We start from the raw sequence: 9,421 nt of genomic DNA, 5'->3' as shown, positions 1-9,421 counted from the left end.
TGACCTCAGGGGACCCAATTTCAAAGGTTTAAATAGCTTGGAACTTTTTTTTTTTCCTCCAGGAACACAAAGTATTTGTTTTAACATGCCTTCTTTTTAAAAGCCCGTTAAAATGGCTAGTTTCTGGCAGTTGGGATAAAACCTTCCTCTAAAACTACAAAGGGCAACACCAGGAAGCAGTACAGAAGTGGCAGGCCTATGTCTTGTCTTGCTTGGGATGTAAGTGTTGTAAGACAGCAGGGAAACTTCAGCATGTAGATCAGCTGGTAAGTGAAGCAAGAACTGACTTATCTTTTGCTTTTCAAGTATCAACAAGGTATTTATTTAACAGTTGGTGATCTCATGCCAGGTATGATGTTTCAGCTTGTCTTTTTAAATTTATCTTTGACTTCCTTTTCCTGATGTTTAGTGATTTCTCTTGCAAAGTTAATAGCCTTTTATTCTTAGTCTTTGTGAAAGATTAAGTGTTCTGTATTAAGGGGTGAGAGCTTTCACTAGTGGGGTTTTTTTTTCCAGCAGTAATTCAGGCTCAGCATTATTCTGATTTCAGCATCTGTTACTGAATTTCAGCACAGCATGCAGTGAAACTTCTCTGTTGGAAAAATGAACTCTATATGCTTTAGAATGAATCCTTTCCTTTCCTTTTACTTTATTCGGACCTATTTAGTAATGGGAAAATAGGTTCTTGTGCAATGAATTTAGCTTATTTAGCAAATTCTTAAATGGTTAAATGGCACTTGAAAGTTTTGCTCTCACAGGTTATAATCACATGGGAGACTATGCATATCTTTCATATCTTTTAGTTTTGTAATTTAAAACAATTGTTTGTAATAGCTTTGGGATATTTTGAGTCAGAAGATACAATGTAAAAGTATTTTTATTGCCTATTTTGTTTTCTCAATTTAAACAAGTTGTGCCACTTGAGATGCAAAACTGAAGCACTGAACTGTGAGTGGTGACAGGGAAAATCTGTAACCAGAGTAAGATTAAAGTCTAAAGGACTGAGCCTTGCAGGAGTCAGTGTTGGTCTTCAGACAGCCATAAGTACTCCCTGTTTTTGGGAGCATTGGAAGCTCTGTGACAACTTCCTTGTTTACTAACTGTCATGGTATCCTGAGACACTTGTCACACACACACACTTGTGTGGTTGTGTTAGCTTTGTTGTTAAAACGACACGCAATATAGCTAAAGTAAGTTAAAGCACCACAAATATATTGAGCGTAGATATTAATCACAGCACTGCAATCCTGTTCTTAATATTCTCTGATAGTTTTGCCTTGTTTCCTTTCTGTAATGTAGCTGTTAAGTACACAGTCACACAGCAGAATAAGAATGCTTAGTAGCTTTGTCCTGTAGAGATAATAACCTAGGCAGAAAATATGCACAATTGCCCTTGCTCTGTTTTAAGGTAAACCCAAAGTATTTTATGCATTTGGTACTTATCCTCAGAAACCCCCTTAGACCTGTTGTGCAGAGCATCCCTGAGGGATGGTACCTATACCCCTACTTTTCAGGGACTTCTTTGTGTTCTATGACCTCATGAGCCTATCAATGTGCAGCAAAATGCTTCCACATCCCATGCAAAGAAACCATTTTGAGTTCAGTTGTCATTTAAATTCCCTGAAATTATTTGAGATTTCATCCAAGGGGACAAGTGTGGCCAGTTTAATGTCCTGATACTTTATCCCTGGATTTTCTGTTCCTCTGCTATCCCTGTCCTGCTGTGAGGATGGTGATGTGTAAGTCAATTCTTAGTGGTACAATGAGCAGTACTTTGCCTTGGAGAATAATTGAACTGTCTGTTCTGTCAGGGTAGCACTGGATGTGTTGCATCACAGGAGAAAAGACACAGTGCAAAAGCATGGTTTAGTCGGGAGCTTTCAGCAGAAATCTGGCAGAGATTCATCTCGCAGAAGCCACAGCCCCCTTGGCTGGGTGGCCCCAGGTACAGTCAGTTCCAGCTCTGCTGCCAGGAGCTCAGCGTGGGGAGGTGGGAGGTACAGGGCCATACCAGCCTGTCCCAGTTTGTTGTCCTCATACATCCTATTGAAAACTCTCCATCTCAGGATAAGACGCCTCTGCTGCCTGCTGTAGGAGTCTCTCGCCCTCTTGAGTTCCCACAGCAGGACCTTTCCCCTCCCCTCTGAAGGCTGGCTAGGCACCTGAAGCTGCAGGGCAGTCCCTGCCCTCCTCTCAGGGGTCCTGGCTGCCACCGCCAGCTCCTTACACTGTGGAGTGTGGGGAAGGAGACATGGCAGAAGCAGGTAAAGTGCTTGGCTGTCCCCACTGATGCTACAAGAACTCAGCAACTCTCTTCTCTGCCCTCCCCTTTCTTCCCTCCTTCCTTCTGCAGCCTGAACCCCCCGAGTGTTCCCATGTTGGGGCTTTTTTGTGGAGATACTGAGAGCTTGGCTGCGAGGGGGAGAAAAGGCACTCGTGCATGAGGTTATCAGCAAGACTTCTGATTATGAGGTTAGTTTTCTGGTTATCAGGCTTCAGATAAGGTACTGGCTGCATCGAAGAGGTGGGTGATAAAGTGTCTAGGATTTCTTGACATGTAAGAGCGTGTGTTTTGGGAGCGAGAGCAGGGGCAATCTGCAAGCTCCTCATAACCTGAGAGCCCAGCAAGAGATGTCTCGGAGATCTGCTCGTAGTGCGTGCTGCCACACTGCAAAGAAAACTCTGCAGAGGGATGCTGGGTGGAAGCTGCAGAGCTACAGGCTGATTCAGGGTTGCCTAAAAGCTCCAGGGAACTTCTGCAAATGGACTGGTTTCAGAGACAAAGGAAATACTTAATCTCACAGATTCTTATCAAGCAGGGCTATTTCTCTGCAAATCCTTTATGCACCTGCTAGTTGTCCATGGCAATTAGTCAGGATAGAAGAGAACTTCTCTTAGCATTTAATCTCCTTATATATTAATTTGGTATGCCTTAATTAAAATACTCTCTGTGATCAAAGTGAATGAGTTGGAATAAAAAAGTCAGGATTGACATTGACAGCATGATTTAAACTGTGCAGAGTAATCAAACCTTACTGCAAAATTAATAGGGCAATAGCAGAAACAAACACAAGAAAGTTCATTGTCTGAGAAACCAGATACATCTGAATGAGAGAGATGTAGTACAGCACTCCCAGAGGAGTAGTTGAAAAGGTCTTCAGTGTGTGCAAAGAAAGGATGGGGCCTGGCTTCCTAAAGCACAGCGTTTCGGTGTGTTGTCATCCATCACTTTGAGTCACTCCTGTTACAAGGCTGGAGTTATGTATTTGCATTAGGCTGAGATATTGCTAGAGGCTGATGACAGGTGTTCTTGTAAAACAGTACCTACCAGATAGGTGAGACTAAACAGTCTGCGAAAAGTGTTTCTAATTATCAAATGTTCAAATCTGTAATTCAATCCAGGCAAAGTAAAACAACGGTGGGGGGGAAGGGGAGTGTTGAAGCACAGATCCAAATTCAGCAACAAAAAGAAATGGGGAAAGTAAGCACGGTGCAGTTAAGCCCTTGAAATGAAGGAAAGGGAGAGCTCCTCCCCCCTGCCTGGGGCACCCCGCACTGATGCTGAAGGCCAGGCCCAGTGCAGGGCAGAGCAGAGCTGCAGTGGTCGTGCAGGCAACTCCATGAGCTAAAGAAGGCTGAAAGACTGGTTGGAGTTTCATTTTTCAGTCTCTCTATTTCTTTTCTATTTTACCCGAGCTTAAAAGTTCAGTTTTTTGTTTGTTATTGCTAAATGGTATTTAAATCGTATTTAGTTGGAATGTGGCTTACCAAAGTGCAGCAAGGAAGGAAAAAGTATTTACTGAAAAGGGGGGAAAGCAATCCCTGGCTGCACACACACACCTGGTGGACTTGTATTTGCATAAAGTGTGTCTCTAGCCTGGAAAAAGATCTAAATTGAAAGCTTGGGAGCAAGCACTTGCAGATTATTCTGATCTCAGCCTGCACTTGGTAGCTTAGACTGGCTGTGACTTATAGCAATGGAACTTTTGGGCGAATGCTGCCTTTTGACTGCTCTTTTTATTTTCTTTTTCAATCCAAATATCTTCTGAATCTAATAAACACTAGAAGAAATGCTCAGACTTCTGAAGATGTGTTTCTTATTGATATTAATGAATCCTGCTGAGATTACTCACAGTCAGAATTCTCAAGGTAAGACTAGAAATCCTATGTCAGGAATGTATTCTGTGTGATGGAAAAAGCTGTGTTAGTAAGTAGATTCAAAGTAGATTCAGTGCTGTTTAGTAAGTAGGAGGCTATTCTCTGCTCTCATGGCCTCAAGGACTATACCAAAGAATTTAGACAGAATTTCTTATTATTTAATAGCTTTTTATTTTCAGCGTCCTTCTGTAAGTACATTTAATCAAGGCTGCAGTAAATGTGTGACTGTAAATTGTGTGTATATAGTTGTGGTAGCTGCATGAGAAACATTTTTGTACAGCAACTGAATGGTAAACTGTCCATCACCTTTTAGTAACATGATGATCTTTTACAGATTTGCCTCCACTATTACACAAAGCTGCGGTTAGTATTTTTACTTGGTCTCTCTAATAACATTTATAATATAATCTAAAAATAACTGATCACACATCTTTATTTTTTTTCTGAAGGAGGAAGTAGTGACTGGGAAATACCTAAATGGTAATGTGCAAAATTGTTCCCATTTACGTTGCTAAAAGGAATTAAAACTCTGTATCTCGCTGTAACTCTTTCCGTTCCATTTTTTACATGTAGCTCTCCTCGATGTACTTCATTTTCAGAGGTAATGTATGTTACTCTCACCTTCTTGATTTTCAGTATCATCGTGCACTTCACGTCTGATCTGTTTCATTTCCACAAAAGCTGAAACATTATGAAATTGCTACATGCTTACTTTGGTCTAGATCTGCTGTGAGGAATATTTTGTCCAATGAGGAAAAAGCTGTTTTTTCATGATAAAGCAAAAAGCAAGGATAGGTTGAGGCTGAGAATCTGAATGCATGCTACAGTTTTCAAAAATCTTGATAATTAACTTAGTTCATGTATTTCAGAATGGCTTCTTACTGGTGCAGTTCCAGTGTGCAGTCAGTTTCCAGTCCTGCTTCACCCTCCATCCATCCCTCTTCCTCCAGCTCTTGGTGACTTTGTAATTATTGCCAATTTTGTCTAAATATGGAAGAGAGTGAAAGCCTCAATTCCACCCTGGTGTACTTTGAGAAAATCTGGCTGTGTAAAGAAGAAACACTGACATTAATAACTCTGCTGGGGAAAAGGCAGTAGAAGTTAGTCCTCATCCTTACTTTGGATAAGCAGATCAGAAGAGGTATTATGAGGAGCCACCACACAGCTCATCTCATGCCTGGCAGCATGTCAGAAAATTGATATTATTAGGGAGGGGAAATGGATTTAGAAAAAAAACCCAGCACATTACTAATAGATTTCTCTTCTAACTATTCATTGCATTCAATATGTTGGCTGTTAATCTGGTTAGGCCAAGATTACTTGTGTCGTTTAGTTGTTACTGATAGTGTTTGCTTCTCTTACTGTCTTGACTAAATCAGCTATTTTATATGCTATATTATTTTGCTGGCACTTTTGGTCCTGTTTTCTCTTGCAGTTCTAATGTATGGACAGCAGATATGGTTACAAAAGTCATGGCATATTTCCATGCCCGAGAGGTTAAGTTTACTCTTCGCAGCCTACAGGTTTGTGTCATTTAAAATGCACCAACATTTTTATTTAAAAAGGAATTAAAATAAGCTACTCAGTTCTGTAGCCAAAGTTAGGTTGTCAATAAGAGAAGTAATTAATAGCTCTGCAGTGTAGCAGAGATGTAGGAAATATGAATACCTTTTTTTTTTTTTTTTTTTTTTTTGCCCCTAAAGATTGCAACATTATGCAAGGATTAAACAGTAAGGTGCTTTTTATCTCTTCTGATGGTAAGCAAAAATTTGGAGTTTTCTGCTTGTTCCTGCACTGAGTATAGGCACGTGCTTTTTCGCCATAAAATGGGACATTGTTTCAAGATTTTGACTGTGGCTGTAGTTTGCATTACTTCAGATGGAATGAGAGGCTCCAGAGCATCCTAAAAAAATGCTTTCATCTTATAAGGCTCCTCTGAGATAGCTTTTTAAAATTGTCACTGGGGAAGTAACATAGAAAAAAGCTGGTTTCCTTTACCCTGTGCCATGATGACTGGTGAGGAGTCAAATCCAACAACCTCACCAACTGAAGTGGAACTGCAGCCACTAACCCAAATCTAGAGTCCTCCCTGCATGCACTCTGAGAGCATCTAACATGTGACCCACAGCCCTGCAGTTCCTCAAACCCCTTTTTGCTGCCACACTCTTCCAAATCTGCACGAGAGCGACCCTACTTCTTTCTGTTTGCTCTCAGTGTCTTTAGGATTCATTTGCACAGATGAGTTTTATTAACATTTTAAGGCTGTAATCAGCCCTGAACTCCCTGGATAACAAAGACCTAACTGTGTTAATAGGTGGTGGTGGCAATGCAAAGGCAACAAAGCAGTGTCAACTTAAATTCCTAACCAATTCTGAAATAATTCTGGTGGGAATTAGAGGGATTTTCTCCAGTCTATTGCTAATGAACCTGTTTTCTGTTGCTATGCTAGAATTCCCCTTGGAGTTTTAAAACAAGCATGAGGTTGTTAGCTGCTAATGCAGTTTGATGTGAGAAAGGGTAGTTTTGCTTTATGACCTGGTGCAGACTTCGCCTCCTGTCTAATTGCACATTTCCTTCCTTTTTTAAGTAATAATTTTATGCCCACAGTACCTGATGTTTAGAGCTCTTCAAAGAGTTTATTTGCCATGAAACAGGAAAACATTAGTATATTTGTTTTTATGAAGGGAAAAACAGAGGTATTATTGTTACATGTCTCACTGAAGAGAACTTGCTCATGATACCAGTCATAGGCTTTAAAGGCTATTGTCTTCCAGCATTGTACTTAGATTATTTTTGTTGCCATTTTGTTTTGATTGTAGTTATTCTGGTCACTGACAACATGGGCAGAACAGAAAGCTGAACGCTTGTCCCTCCTTATGTGGAGATTTTCAGAGAGTCAAAGATGCACCTAGTGGGTACCATGAATTTTATGTATATAATGCATATGTATTAATGCATATTTTTTTAATACTTCAGACGTCCATACAGAGTTACTTGAAGAACCTTTTATACCAGCCCAGGCAGCTGCTGTCTGCATTTCAACAACTTGATCAACAGCAGTTCCAGACTGCAATGAAGTATCTTTTCAACAGCAGAAAGGACTATCTTGTAAGTCTCTGCATGAGAAATAGAGCTGTTCCCAAAACTTAGATAAAAGGACACGTTGGCAAGAAAGAGGCAAGATGACTGAAGAAGGTGAAATTAATTATCCTGTTCAAGCACCATACAAGCAAATAATTAGGCAATTTGGAGGAGAAGCAGCATGATGTTTTTTCTTGCCTTTGTGCTGTGTTATATGGGTGACACACCTTATATGTTTCACTCAAATCCAGCGAGTGCCACTCAGTGGGGATGTATCCTGGTGCATGACAGCACTTTGCATCCTCCCTGCAGGCTTCCAGCATGTGCATCACTGCAGGGTGCAGATTAACCTGGAACAAAGGCAGAGCATTTCCCCAGCCATGTGAGGTAACTGCCCAGGACAAACTCTGGACAATGCAGAGAGCACTTCTTGAGGAACAGCGGTGCAGCTTCTGTTGCTGAAGCACACCAGATGTGTGTATAGCCTGTAGTGGGAGGAGGAGCATAGAGCATAAGCCCTGTCAATAAGCGGTGAATTTTGTCTTCTCAAGTGATGGATGTAATTCTTCTGAGAGGAGTAATAATTACAATAACAAATAACCAGGCCTGGGACTATCAGCTCTGACCTTGCTGTCCTAGGGACGTTGACATCTGAGAAGGAACAACCAATGCTCTGTCCCCTGCCAGACTGGCTTTTACCTGCGCTTGTTTCTTTGATGTTGCCTGGTGTCTTGAAGGGGGTGTTTGTAATAACAGCTGATGAAATACTGCATGGGAAAAGATCCGTTCTAGAGTTGCCTACATTCTAAATTACATGTGAAATAATACTCATTCTATTCCAGCATCTGTTCATTTTTCCAAGTAACTAACTCCTTCATGAGAGTACGTGCTGTAACTTGAGCCATTTGGCTTTTTCTGTTTTTCATTTTGATTTTGTATAAAGATTCAAGCTGGTCCGTAGCCAACATCAAACAGGAATTATCTGGAGAAACACAACCAGGCAGTGTTTTGCAGCTATTTTTCACGAGAATAGCACCATATTGTTTGTGGGGTGCTTTCTATAAGGCTTCAAAATGAACAGTTTATGGAATTAATCAGAAAAGACATTATTTTAACCCTGTGTTGTTTGCAGGAAATTGGAAATGTTATCCTTGATTGGGAAAAGACTCGGGAGAGAATTTTCCAAATTCCAGGAGTGAACAGAACCTTGTTTCTTATAACACTGGAGAAATGCTTTCTGGCTCTGAGGGCTATGGACTGTGTAGATATCCTAAGCCAGATTTTGCGAATGTCAGCGGTGAATTATCTCCAACCTGATGTCGTTGGGAGTCTCCCAAATGATTTGCAGGAAGATGCTTTCAGAAACTTGTGAGCCATTTATTTTCCAATCATCACAATTAGTACTATGTAGCATTTCTTCTGGATATGTACACTTAGAATAAGATTACTATTCTCACTAGTAGATTACTGGTCTCACTATTTTATCAGCTGTAGCTTTCCTCTTTTATCTTGCTGTTTCTAAAAACGTTTGTCCATGTGTCTTTTGGGTGTTTTTTTCTTTGCTTATCCATTAGTGAATTAATATGCCACTGTGTCACTTAGATCAACTGTATTTAAGGACCTCTATGACAAAACCTCAGCAAATACACAGAAAGCTCTGTATGGCTGGATGAAGGAGATTCTACAAAAACCCTATAACAGAAGTGGTATGTTGTGCAATACCTGTTCTTCTTGCTTATCATAAGAGAAAAACAGTCAACAAAAGACTTGTCTCTTGTATTGTGTTGTTTCTCATGTTTAACACAGGACTGTTATGAGTAGCTCTCTGCAATGCCTTTGCTGTGGACTGCACTAAGCTTAGATTTGTTAATCACAGCAAATAGCTCCCCACAGATGCTTGTTGTTCACCTCTTCTGCTCAGAGTTGTACTCAAAGCCTGTGTTCCCAAATTCTTTCTCTAAGATTTAAATAGGATATGTACTGTTTACTTCTGAACTCCTGCTGAGACTAGAATAGACCTGTCTGAGAGCCTATTATTTAAAGAAAAAAAAAGCCAATCCAATTGTATGCATTTTCCTATGTCTGTTTGCCTGACTAATATATCTTACATGCCACACTGGGACAGTGCAGGGGATGCTCCACGAGAGGGCTGTAATGCCAACATATCAAAGCCACATCTGCT

General features: G+C 40.6%; 1 protein-coding gene across 3 annotated transcripts in view; it reads left to right on the top strand.

Annotated features, from left to right (window-relative positions):
- Positions 1–3,594: 3,594 nt before the first annotated feature.
- The window catches only part of OTOA (otoancorin), a 32,322-nt gene continuing 26,495 nt past the window's right edge, over positions 3,595–9,421 (top strand). Inside the window, exons 1-9 of one of the 3 annotated variants that reach the window (XM_042828147.1) lie at positions 3,595–3,646; positions 4,066–4,149; positions 4,493–4,521; positions 4,608–4,638; positions 4,732–4,759; positions 5,594–5,681; positions 7,135–7,266; positions 8,372–8,607; positions 8,842–8,945. In XM_042828147.1, the coding sequence (XP_042684081.1) occupies positions 4,071–4,149; positions 4,493–4,521; positions 4,608–4,638; positions 4,732–4,759; positions 5,594–5,681; positions 7,135–7,266; positions 8,372–8,607; positions 8,842–8,945 (727 nt within the window). In that variant the 5' untranslated portion in view covers positions 3,595–3,646; positions 4,066–4,070. Of the gene's footprint in view, positions 3,647–4,065; positions 4,150–4,492; positions 4,522–4,607; positions 4,639–4,731; positions 4,760–5,593; positions 5,682–7,134; positions 7,267–8,371; positions 8,608–8,813; positions 8,946–9,421 lie in introns of those variants that run through there. The other 2 variants (XM_042828149.1, XM_042828148.1) reach the window with 2 other exon arrangements.

Source organism: Centrocercus urophasianus, unplaced genomic scaffold, assembly GCF_019232065.1.
Source record: "Centrocercus urophasianus isolate 14NV4802_14NV808 unplaced genomic scaffold, USGS_Curo_1.0 seq_29, whole genome shotgun sequence".
NCBI lineage: Eukaryota > Metazoa > Chordata > Aves > Galliformes > Phasianidae > Centrocercus > Centrocercus urophasianus.
This window is presented reverse-complemented; position numbering and strand designations above follow the sequence as displayed.